Genomic DNA, 13,526 nt, shown 5'->3' with positions numbered 1-13,526 from the left:
TGGGGACCCCTGCTTTAAGGGATTAGTGCCAAGTTTTAATTTTAATAACAAACAGAAATAAATTCAACAAATCAAATACTCATGAGACGATAACTTGAGAGCTTACCTTTCTACAACCAAACTGACTGCTTGTGTGATATCTGGATTTGTCACCTGAAGACGTTTCCACAAAGACCATACAAATTCTTTATCAACCTTAAAGAAGTAAAAGATATTTTAAATGCATGCTTTGTAGTTGTAATAGAGGACAAGACACTACATTAAATTAAAAAGTTAAAAAGCAAAATTACTTGATCCCTAGTTCTATAACTAGAAAATAAATTTTTGAAAAGTTATAGCACAAAAGATTTATTTTAAAAAGTTATTAAACTGGTAACCACATTCACTTTAACTATTCCTACTATTCAAATTTGAGGATGTAGATGTTGAAATGCTCAATATCAAAGTAAATTTTCTCTAACTGTGCTTTAGCTGCTGCTTCAATTTCCAGTCCCCTTTTTAGCAAAATTCCTTGAAAGAGTTGCTTATAATCACTGTCTCCACTTCCTCATCACCCATTCACTCTATCACCTCCTCCAGGCAGATCTCCCTCCCCACCAGTATGCTAAAATTACTTTTCAAGGTCCTCTATGCAGCCTAATCCAATGAACAATGGACAGTTTCAGTCCTTAATGCCCAGATCAGTTGTTATCAACTCCAGCTGACTACTAGGAATCACTTTAAGGGAGTTTTTTTTAAAAAAAAATAGTGACAATCTAGAGATTCTGATTTAATTAGTTTCAGATGAGGTTCAAGTATTTTTTAAAAGTTCCGCAAGTGATTCTATGCATACAGGGTTGAGAATCACTGCCCTAGGTGACCTTATTTAACCCCATGCTTCTACTTACATACCGATGACTCTTACACTTCTCTCTTAAACCGCTTCCTCTACCCTTGATCTCCAACTGCCTAGTCAATAATTCCATCTGAATGCCTCTTAGGTATCTCAGATTTAATTTATCCACAATAAAATTTTTGATTTCCTATCCCCTCACAAACCTGTCCCTCTGTGTCTCAGAATATGATACAACCAACTACTCATCTGTTCAAAGGCCTAAAACTTAGGAGTCAATCTCCATTGCTCTCTTCTCCTCACATTTCGTATCCAAACCATCAGTAAATCCCATTGGCCTCACCTACAAAATATATCCCAACTCTAACCACTTCTCAACACCTCTATCACCATCACCTTCATCCAAGTCAAGTCCATCTCCTGCCTAACTCCCCACAGTGGTCCCCTAGCCTAGCCTCCTTATAGCTTGAAATCCTCAAATGAGTTCCTGTCAGATTAAGAAAATAATCCACTCTTTACCAAGGACATGACAACACCCAATATTATCTGGTCCCAAACACACCAGTCCAACCTCATCTATCACTCCCCCCTACCCCCACCTTTTTCACAATGACTTTCTTGCTCTATCTATATCAGAGCCTTCATACATGTACCATCCACCAGATTTTCATGTAGATTCTATCACTTCATTCAGGTCTTTGCTTAAATGTCACCTCTTCAAGAAGTCCTCCCTGACTATTATATGTAAAGCTACCAAAACCTACAAGTCTCTGGTAACCCCTTATCAAATATATATATTTAGCACACTTCATTTTAAAACACTATATCCGGTTGTTCATTTGAGTTTACTTGTGTGACAGATAGTTCTATTTGTAGCTGTCTCCATCATCCATCCTCCTCTTTCTGTTAGTAACAGAAACTATTCTGGCTTTTTTCTGCTCAATTAAAAGACTGGCCTCTCTTGCCTATGGGCTATGTAACTATGTTCTGCCAAAATATATAAGAAGTGTTGCTGGAAATCTTAAAATTAGATTTATGTCTACCAGTTGTGTTACAAATACTTTTTCCAGTATGTTGTTGCTTATTTGGCTTTACTTACAATGAAGTTTTTTGGGGGAAAGGTGTTATTAATTTGATTTATTCAAATTTATCCATCTTTTCTATTATGGCTTATGGATTTTGTGTACCAATTAGAAAGGTTTTCTCTACTCCAAGATTAGAAATATATTTCTCCATACTTCTAAAGTTTTGTTTTCATTTTTTTAATGCTCAAATCTTTGATCTATTTTGTTCATTAAAGGCTTGACAGCCTGAGTATTGGTGAATACTACCTACTTTACCTAACCATTCTTATATATCACGCTTTACTTTATCCTTTTAAAAGTAAGAATTCAGCATTTGGGTATTAAAATGATTTGAGTTAATGACAAGAAATGTCAATATACAAATCATATGTCATAACCTGCTTGAAAGGCAATGAAGATTGGGAAAAGTAAGCTAATGCAACAGTATGTGCCTAACATCTCTATTTTTAAAAGTATGCTGATGAAATTACAAAATCTCTTGAAACCAATACTGTCTATAAATTTATCTTATAGCTTGCTTCCAAAAGAATAGCAAAGGTTGACATGTATTTTCATCTCAACTTTTCTACCTAAAATATGTAACAGGAAAGGTTAACATAAAAATGTAAAAACAAGAGTAGGTTTCCAACACTTACAAAATAACTAAATTATTTCAGCTTAAATAAGTATGACTTACTTATAAAGAACTTAACTCTACCACAGTGAAAGGGACATAGTAAGAAATCAATAAATATCCAATAAAAAAAATTTTTACATCTTAATATATATTTTTATCTTTTTCTTTGTGCTGTTGTTATGGTTAATGATTATTTCACATCTCCTCTTCAAACTCCACCAAAGAGAAAGTAAAAACAAATTTTCCTTAAGCTGTTTTTATCATAGAGGCCTGAGAAAAAAGCCTCCTCCAAAGGAAAAGACTTTTCCAGAAACACTCTACTGTTACTAATTGATAATTACAATTTATACCCAGAAGTCATTTTGGGAAGAACTTTTCTAATTTCCAAATTTCTTCAGTTTAAACTCCAGTTATTGATTTCTTTTTTCATATTTATGGTCAGCAACAGTATTTAGATTTTATTTCTCACCTAAAAATACTCAAACGCATGACATCTGATTTGAAAAATAAAAAGTTATTTTGTGTGCAATAAAATGCTGTGCATGTGTTATTATGAGACTATTCTATGTATTAGATTTTGTGAGTGTCTTAGTTATTTAAATGCTATATCATCTTCAATGAGGCTTATATCTCTATTTACTAAAAAGATCTTCTTTCATATACAAAAAGGTCCCCCAAAACACAAAACTAGTTCCAAGACTATCCCAGACATCATTAAAACAAGGAAACTAACCATTGCCAATCCTATTCTTTATATTTTCCCATATTTTCCCTTCCTTTGGAAGCTTCCTTTAAAAATTTTAAAAAAAAAAAACCTTAAAATTACTTATTATAAAATTCTTTATTATTACTACAGAACTTCTGCACAAAATCAAATAACTTCAAATTTATATTTAAAAACCCTATTCCTTATCACAAAGTTTTTTAAACTCAGCCTATGAATGAGTTGACTAAATGCTAGGAGATTTGGGTCTAAATTATCTTTGCTGTGGATTAGCTTTGACTTTCACTTATCAGCTAGCATGGAAATAAATTTCCTCTTTAGAGACACAGACACCCAAAATTGTCTTTTTTCCCTGGGTACCTCCTTTTCCATCACCTAGTTTAGTCTCTGGCAACATACCAGGACCCCAATTGACCTGTACTGGAAGAATGAATTCAACAAATATATGAAAACTATTTCCTATATTTAAACAAATAATTTGCCTATCAGAACTCAGGGCAAAGAATGAAAGGAGTTTAATTACAAAGTATGTAATAAAGCAGCCACTCAATAAATTATGAAAAATAACTGCACAAAAATATTCATCTATTAGAATACAGCTACTAACAGTGATAAGGATTCTAATTGTATATGTTCCCAAATTATTTTTTTCTTTGTGAATGACTGAACAAGGTTACAACACATCTAGATGTCTAACTAAAAATATAACTGCCTGAGTTCTCTGGTCGTATATTCTTAATTCCAACATCCATGTTTCATGAAAATTAGTTTAATCACTAAAGTTGGAATGAACATAAATTTCATTTAAATGTCCTAAATAATTTTTTCCTGAAATCAGTTTATAGGTTTAGTAAATATTGACTGCTACTAAAAAAAGGAAATAAGCTTTGAGACAAACATATATATATAAGCGTGTATATAGATACACATAAATATACATGTATGTGTGTATATATATTACACATACATTACTTCTTATCTGGTATTCTACAAGGGGTAATAAAACTGCGCATACCCATACCCTCATTATCATTTGTCACAAATAGAACACATTCTTATAATACATAATCAAAACTAAGAGTATGGTGAAGTTAGGTCCTAAATCAATGAATACAGCATAAATGTCACAGACTTAAAATTACCCATTGAAGTACCCTTAAATGTTACTTAGGAAAAAATTACATTTTTAAGCTAACATTCTTCCCTCAGTAAAACATTAATCATGTTTTCTTCAGCTAAGCATTACATGTATGTTGCTTGCTAATCTGGGACCATATGAAAATCACTTTAATTAAATATACAATCTTATATAGTAGGATAAGATGCTCAGATTAAGAGAAATACTTGGAACTGAGATTGTTTTCTATTACATGCTTATTCTAAATCATTCCCATTGAGTGAATTGGTACATGGAATCACTCAAACTTTTTCTCCAAGTATATACAATTAAATTCCTATTAAGTTAAATGTGGAAAAAAACCAACTAACCTAAATGAAGCTACTATTTATGAACAGAGACTGATTAGCAGGGTTCTTTTTCCCAAACCATAGATTTGAGCCATTAATGGGTTGTGAAATTCATTTAGTAGATCTGAGCTGCATTTTCTTAAAGAACAGAATTTAAAAGAAAATATCAGTTAATAACAGAGTAAATATTCTTTCTGAAATTATATGTATGTGTATGTTGTGTATACTTACTAGGTTCAAATGCAGAATAAATTTATTTTGGGTTGCAATTTTCGAAAGGTTTGAAAAATATAGGGTTAACACTATGTATTCTTGGGTACTGTAATATCTAGGTGAATAAGTAGCGGAAGAACAAATAAAACAACGTAAAAGTGAATGTTTAATTACTTATGAACTTTTTTACATAACAATCTGGAGTTCATTGTTGTTTCCCATGTTTTCCCAAAAGCAGGAGTATGGTTGGACTGAAGTTTTATAGCATGGGATACCACCAATTTAGTCTCACATTACTGGAATGCCTATGATCGTCTAAGTGTCAGTATTACAAAAATCTCAAGAACCATTGTTCTAGGCTAATTATGATCAACTCTATTCTTACAACTGCCTAGTGTACTTCATTCATCTTCCTATTCTACATATGTCCAAGGTCAAGGCCAACACCATGTTTGAAGCCACATTTTTAAAGAATATAATAGTGAATGGATTTGGGGGAGGGGGCTATTTCAGATAGACTGATTTCCATAATCAAGTCAGTCATAGAAAGTAAAATCTTAGTTCCTAAGGGCATAACTATGGGAAATACAGAGTGAGGGGTTTGGGGGAAAAGTGTAGAAGATATGGGCAAATAGCACCTTAAGGCCTCTCAAAGTAACAAAGGCCTTTATCATGATTTTAAATTTTTAAACTACCCAAGGGTTAGGTGTGCAAAGGACAAAATGCTTTATTTCATTAGTATCTTTTATTTATCTCTTTGCTCCTTAACCACTGAAGAACAGAAAACAGCAAAAGGAAAAAAGGGCAGACACATAGTGTCTCAATTTGTTGAAGCAAAGCCATATTCAATTTCAACAAGATTGTCCTGTTTTTACAGCCTTGACTCAATTAGCAAGGACCTACAAAGGGGGCAAAATAATCCAATAGAACAAACTATGAGAGAACGAATTTCACGGATTTTTCTGAATCTAAACTGATACTGTTCATAAAGATACCTTGGTGTTTAGCAGTTCCTAATTGATTCCACCTTAAAGACAGAGTTACTCAAAGATATACTGTCGAGTGAATTCCCAATATTGAATCCCCCAACCCTGTCTACAGGTTCTGGTAAAATCAAAGAAGTGGTGGCAATTACGCAAAACTAAAGGAAATCACACCTCTCTGAAAATGAGCACACTCAAGCTATCTTAGTATACACAAACTCTACAAATAACAGGAAAGTAATGTTGATGCAACTGACGTAGTGAATGACATGAAAATGAGATTTCTCACTCAAAGATGATGAATTGCTGTAGTTGGTTAATAAGTATCATCTATTGTGTATTAAAATTCCCGGCCCAAGACTCCCTAGAAATTTTTGGTCTGTTTATAACTTTGACTTAAGTTGACTTCAGAACAGGGCAATGTGGGTTTGAAAATTAAAAACAGGTTCCTTCATCGGTGGGTTTTATTTTAATAAAAGTGTTTAAACTTTCCTGTTCAACATTTCAACTCGTTAACTGCACTCTACTCCTGCTGAACCAAGTACCACTACAGTCATGACCGAGAATTTGGACTATTGGGAGAAGGGGGGCTGCGTGTTTTGGACTATTGGGGGAAGGGGGGCTGCGTGTTTTGGCGGTATCTCAGTGAAGAAAATCAAACCCTGGGAGCCGAGGTGAATGCTGCACGACCGGTGTCCAGATAAGGGCGAGAGCCCGAGGTCGGGTAGCCCGGCGCTACTGTCCCTCCAGCACAGAGCAGCGGGTCGGGATGCGTGTGGGAGCCGGGAGGGAGCGCCGGCGGGCGGGGTCGGGTGGGACCCAAACCTGCGCAGCTACGCAGCCGAAGGCAGAGGGAGAGGGGAGCACATCCCCACCGACCCCGGCCCCGGCCCCGCTGTGGAGGGGAAAGGCCGGAGGCCAGAGTCCTCGATACCTGACACAGGGCCAGCTCCTCCTTTAGGGTGCTCAGCTCTTCCTCCAGCAGCTGCGTCCGGGTCACCTTCGCCTCCTCTACCGAAATGCCCTCTAGCCGTTCGGACCCCATGGGCGCGCTGAGGAGGGGAGCCTGAGCCGGAGCTGCCCACTCTGGCCGTCGCAGACCCCCTGACCCTTCTTCGACCCGCCAGGCTATATCGCTTTTGTCCATGGCGCCCTCCCTCGCTGCGTCGGCAAGATCCAAGGTCTCGCTGCTCACTGCGTATACCGCAGCTCCCCGCCCAACACTTGGGGACCCGGGCCCCAAACGTCGCGCTGGGAGCGGGGGTTGCAGTGAGGGCTGCGAGCGAGCCGCCATGGCCGCGACTGCTAACGGGTCAAGTTCCCTCTAGGAAACTCCACCTCTCCTTCCCCATCCTGGCAAGCCCGAAGCTCCGAGCCGCGCATGCGCGAGCCTTTTCCCGCCTTGGAGCGCGGGGTCTAGCGCTCGCTGGTCCAGGCCGGCTTCCCGCGGGCCGCGCGCTCGGCGCGAGCGATGCACTGCGCACGCGCCATGGCCCCGGGGGTTAGGCTTTAGGCCCCAGGGGTTAGGCTTTCCGCCCCACGCGCCACCCCCCGCGTTCCCTGCCCGAGTATCCGGCAACGCCACCTCCTCCCTCCACTGTAAAACCGTACCCGACACTTAGAGCCTGGCTAATATCCCACCTCTTAAAGCCTTCCTTGACAAGCCCCTAACTCCAAATGATCCCTAACTGTGAATTCCTCGCCTTCAAGACCCCTGCCAACTCGTTTGTCACGTTTCATTGACCGCCCTGGAGTGTTAGTTACACAGCTAATCTCTCTAGCGCTGTTGTAAGCTCCTTGAGGATCAGGGAGTAAGTTTTACACTTAAGTGTTTTCTTCACACCCCTTAGCAAAACTGCTTTACCTTACAGCTGACATCCAGCTGACTGATGTCAAGGAGATGTAGGAAGCCTTGGGCTGCGCTGGGACTGTCAGGCAGGTTTCCCATTTGAATTACAACCCTTTGTCTTTTGTTTTGCAAGAGTCATGATTTTCTTTGAATTTTTGTCAGCTGCTTGTGTGTTGGCTGAATATCAGAGAAAGTGTGACCCGTGGTGCCTGACAGTTTGGGTCCTTGTACCAATTTGAAATAGATTGTGGTTAAGGAAACAAGACAAGCTTTCTTTATCCTTCGTCTTTTTTTTTTTTTTTTCATTTTCTTCTTTCCTGTTTTATAAACTTCGAATAGGCAAGAACGTTCTCTTTCTTTTTAATTATAACACGTTCTACTAGTGATGAATTTAGTAAGGAGACACACTGAGCTAGCACTAGAGTTCCATGAAAAGCTAGACTCTCTCTTCTGGAGAAAGGATTCCAGAATACTTCCAGAATACCCATACTGACATGGGTCAAAGAGGACTGTAGAAGTAGGAAGGTAACAGTTTTAACCGATGACTTCTTCATTTAATCAAAATTACTGCTCTGTGGCTTAATCTAGTCAGCATATCAAAAGACACCCTCCCAATTAGAATTCTGTGAAGGCAAGATGAGTGAGCTTCCTTCCCACTGAAGGAAATTTTATAAAAAGATTACAATAGAAAAAGTCTATATAAGCCTGTCCTAAAAGTCACCATACTGAACATTTACCATATGCTGAACTCATTGCTAAGCACTTTTCATCTATGTACTTATTCAGTTTTTACAACATCACAGTAAAATAGATATCCCCATTTTACTAGTGAGAAAACTGAGACGAGAGATTACTGTTCTTTGCCTGAAGTCCCACATCTAGTGAAAAACTAGGATATGAATCCATTTAACTCTAAAACCTGTACTTTGATCCCTACCTACCCTTACTTCATACCTGTTACTTGAAATTCAGTATTAGGTCTGAAAGCATCTGAGATTTCACTGGGCTTAAGACTGGGAATTCTAATCACATAATTCACGTGTTTGGTACAAAATCAATATGAATGCACATTTTTAATAGCTATTTGTTATTCACTCAAAAGGGCATCATTTCATCTGATTATAGAAAGATTCTTTTGAAAAGCAGTGAAATAGATTTCATATTTGACTCAAAAGAAGGATAATATTTTGAATCTATGAATAGGTAGATAATTTTTTAAATTTTCTTTTTATTATGGTAAAATATACATAACATAAAATCTACCATTATAAACATTTAAAGTGGGTAAAAATAAAGAAAAATTCGTGTCATTAAGTACATTAGCAATGTTAAGCAACCATCACCACTATCTACTTCCAGAACATTTTCATCATCCCAAACCCAAACCCCATACCCATTAAGCAGTCACTCCCCAGTCCACCCCCCACATCCCCAAGCTTGAGGTAACCACCAGTCTGCTTTCTGTCTCTATGGATTTTACTCTTCTACTCTCTATAAATGAAACCATATAGCATATAGCCTTTCATGTCTGGCTTCTTTCACTTACCATAACAATTCCAAGCTTCATTCATTTTATAGTGTGTATCAGTATTTCATTCTTTTTTTATAGCTGAATAGTATTCCATTATATGGATCTATCACAATTTGTATAGCCATTCATCCATTATTGGGCATTTGGGTTGTTTCCACCTTTTGCCTATTGTGAGTAGACCTGCTATGAACATTTACATATAGGTTATGTTTTGAACACCTATTTCAATTCTTTTGTGTATACACCTAGGAGTGGAATTGCTGGGTCATATGGTAATTCTATGTTTAGCTTATTGAGGAACCGCCAAACTATTTTCCACAGTGGCTGCGCAACTTTACATTCCCACCAACAGTGTATGAAAGTTCCAATTTCTCCACATCCTCACCTTGTTATTTTCCTTTTTCTCAAAATCTTTTCTCTTTATGGCCATACTAGTGGATGTGAAGTGGTATTTCATTGTGGTTTTGATTTGCATTTCTCTAATAACTAGTGACATTGATCATCTTTTCATGTGCTTGTTGGACATTTGTTCATCTTCTTTGAAGAAATGTCTATTCAATTCTTTGTCCATTTTTTATTTAGGTTGGTTTTTTGTTGTTGAGTTGTAAGTATCCTTTACTAGCAGACAACTTTTAAGAATAGAAATTTGCACATTTTCAGAAATGTAAATAAGGAGTTCTTTCTCGCATTAGTTATTTGCTGAAATGACAGAAATGTGAGAAACACTGTATATTAACATGTGTAACTCTGAAAGATAAGTTAAAGATCTGTAATACTGCCTGAATAAAAATGTCTCAAACAATCAACAACATTTCTCCTGTGCAATTCATTGTTCAAACATTTAAAAGTGATGATGTCTGTTCCGCAGAAATATATTATAAAGTCTGCTGAGGATGAAGTATATTAGAATATAAAAATATGTAATTCTCTCCATATCATCATTGTATAGTTGAAATATTGGGGAAATAAGGGAAATGTGCAAATTAATAAGGTATTTATATCACATCTCTCGTTTTAATTTTAAAAATATATTTCTAACCTTTTAAAAAGAGAAAAAAATGTATTAACAGTTTCTCAGCCCTTATGATTCTTTGTTTCTAGAAAGAATGCCAAATTTTAAGACATGTTTATATCTTTACTGATTTGGTATAATCTTTATTTGGTCAACAGAATTCAATTGTTATATTTGAAGCCACTTTTAGGTGTTGATAAGACTTAAATACCACAGATTTCTTTTATATCATTTAAATTTATCTCATGTTTTAGGATTTTGCCATATCCTAGGAATTTAAATCAATAATAACCTACTGCCCACTCCTTCAACATTGAAAAGAAACCCATTAGCTAGAATGTACCAATGTGACAAATCAGCAGCAGATATTTCATGTCAGTCTGGTGTGGACAAATTGCAGTCTAGGAGTTAGTCTATTTGTTTGCAAATCCAGCCAGGAGTTGCCTAGATATAATCTTGAATGGGCCTGGTATGCTTACGACAAGAAGAGATCCAAGAAAAAAAGGCAAACTGCTCCACATTGGTAGGTTACACTTTAATAAAAAAGAGAATTTACTTAGGAGGCTTATCTTGGGTGGCAGAAAGAGGAGTGGTTTCCTTCACCCACAGCTAAATCTTAAAAGTTAATAGAGATGCCTTAACAGGGTTCAGTTAGATACCCAGCCCAGTTGGTCTCCTCATCACATTACTATCTCAAGTTTCTGTCCTGGGGCAGCTTCTAGCTCAGGGAAGGCAAGCTGAGCGCACATTCCAAGTACAGTGGAAGTAGTGTGGAGCCTCCAATTGTCCAGGTCTAGCTCATGGTCATGTCTTCTTAATGACCTCGCCCAATATAGTCAGAGTAAACCAAGAAAAGTGTTTTGTGCTAACAATTACTGTGATTTTGTTTGAGTGATTCCTGGCAACCATTGATTCTCTGATCAGTTCTGGGAGTGCTTTAGATCAAGATCTTAGGCATCCAAGGATGACATCATTGGTTCCAGTTGTCCCATGTGGTTTTCACGAAGTTCAAAAATGATTACCTTACAGAGCTATGACAACAGAATTTCATTTTCTTTTTCCATCTTCGACGATTTTATAACAATCCAAAACTGTTTAAATAACTGTCCTTTTTTGCTCCAATTATAGGCTTTTCTAAAATTATTGCCATTGAATCCTAACTCCCAGTGTGGGTGTTGTTTAGCTAGCAGGGAATAACCTGTATGCTTTAGGTTTGAGTAACTTTTATCAGTTTACTTAGCTCAGCAAAGTTTGAAATGCAAGTCCCAAATTCCCCAAGGAGTTCATCTGATTCAATATGCAGGATTACAATAGTTTCAGCTCTTTGTTTTAACATATGACCAGAGTGAGACAACACTCTACTTTTTTCAGCCTTCTCATCGGTATTTCAGTTTCCTCTTCCCTATAAGATGGTATGGGAGACCCATGGTCCTCGGTATTTATCTGAATATTCTTTACCCTCAGAGCAATATTGCAAATATTTATTCCATTTATTTTGCTCCTTTTGTTTTATCCCAAATATGAAGTCTTTTTCTTCCACTGCCAGCAACCAAGTTGAACATTTGTCCTCTGTTTGCTGATGCTTACCTATTCCAAATTACAGTCGTCATACAACATTATAGCAAGTACACACACACACACACACACACACACACACACACACACACACACACACACACACACTGGCATTTTACCTTTTGAAAACCCAGAATGGTATGTCCTCAGTTACCACCACTTTTTTGCCCTAGTAAGGGGACTACTGTAACCAGGTAAATAGAACTATTTACCAAACTAAGAGATCATTCTGATGTGTGACATATACCAGACTTTCAATAGTAGCAGTCAATCCCAGACTTTTCTGATTTTCTTGGTCTCCGTCAGTAGTTGACTATTTTATCTCCCCCTCCCAAGTTAGCAACAGGGGAGAATTTTATCAAATGGCTAAGAAGATGAGAGTCATCTTGTATGGTAGAATATCACTTCTGCTGAAACAATTTAAGTAACCCAAACAGAATAACTGGTTCTAGACTCAAAAATCAGAGATGCACACGTGATTTCACCATCACAGGGTTAGACTCCGATTTTCTCCCTGCTTGGCGAGGTGACCAATCAGAGTCTCAGCAGGAAGCTGATAGCAACTCCCATTGAGTATTTTGAGGAACAATTAAAACGGGGAGTAATTATAAAGGGAAGGGTAGGATCAAGGGAAAGCACAAGGGAGAATGCAGTACCCCAAGGCTAGTAAAAGGATGGGAGTTATCACCCTAGGCTTGAATGGGTGAGGGGAACATGCAGCTAATGGTACCAGGATATATAAAGGGCTGTGTACAGAGAGCTGCCTGGTGAAAGGTACAGACTCAAAAGACAAGGAGCCAGGGGAACAAATATTCCACTCTCACTCTTTTTTATCATAACCATCTTGTCCTATGCTCCCCACTGGCTGAACCCAACCAGTTCCTATAGAGTAGCCCGCCAGGACATAGAATATGGTGGAAAAACATCGAGACAATCTGGAAGAGAAAACGGAAGATATCCAGCTCAAGAGGCCAATATAGTCTAGTTAGCAAAAACTGGGACACAAGCTGAATAGCATCCTGTTATTGCCAATATGTGATTTAAAGTAACAACTCTTATGTTGTTCACTTGGCAAGCTGGTTAGACATTAATTTGCAAGTCCATAAAGGAGAAAAAGGGAAATTGTATATTATAAAGAGGGAACAGAATCCAAGTAAGAGTTAGGTAAAGAGTTCAGGGCTTGTGAACAGAAAAGCACCAAGCGAATGCATCTACTTTATTTATTGACTTTACATTCTGCATTAAAACTCGGTTTCCAGAAATTTTAGGCCACTCTAAATTGACCATCCTAAAACATAATTTTATATATATACACACACATATATATACACATCTATATATATATACATCTATACATGTAGATGTGTATATATGTGTATATATATGTGTATAGATGTATGTACATATAATTATATCCCAATATAATATTCAATTTGCATCAATTTTATCTATTTTATATTTTGTTTCTCTCTTATAATTTTGTAATCATTCTCACCTACCATACGCATACAGTTTATTATCTGAAAATAGATTGATCCCAGAAAGCAGAAAATGCCTGTTTTTTCTGTACCCCTCATGATACCTATCATAATGCCTTAACATAGGAAGCACTTTAAAAAATGTCTCTCAACTAGCTCCC

The 13,526-nt window shown here is 37.2% G+C and overlaps 1 protein-coding gene across 6 annotated transcripts in view; it reads right to left on the bottom strand.

The window, feature by feature from the left end:
* CNTLN (centlein) overlaps positions 1-7,342 on the bottom strand; it is a 269,734-nt gene extending 262,392 nt beyond the window's left edge. For 4 of the 6 annotated variants that reach the window (XM_023533712.1, XM_023533713.1, XM_011365335.2 and 1 more), the window contains exons 1-2: positions 6,855-7,252; positions 107-195 (exon numbers count right to left, since the gene is read on the bottom strand). In XM_023533712.1, coding sequence (XP_023389480.1) covers positions 107-195; positions 6,855-7,214 — 449 coding nt within the window. In that variant the 5' untranslated portion in view covers positions 7,215-7,252. Of the gene's footprint in view, positions 1-106; positions 196-6,854 lie in introns of all 6 variants that reach the window. The other 2 variants (XM_023533714.1, XM_011365337.2) reach the window with 2 other exon arrangements.
* Between the last annotated feature and the right edge of the window lie 6,184 nt (positions 7,343-13,526).

Source organism: Pteropus vampyrus, unplaced genomic scaffold (genome assembly GCF_000151845.1).
Source record: "Pteropus vampyrus isolate Shadow unplaced genomic scaffold, Pvam_2.0 Scaffold109, whole genome shotgun sequence".
Lineage (NCBI taxonomy): Eukaryota > Metazoa > Chordata > Mammalia > Chiroptera > Pteropodidae > Pteropus > Pteropus vampyrus.
This window is presented reverse-complemented; position numbering and strand designations above follow the sequence as displayed.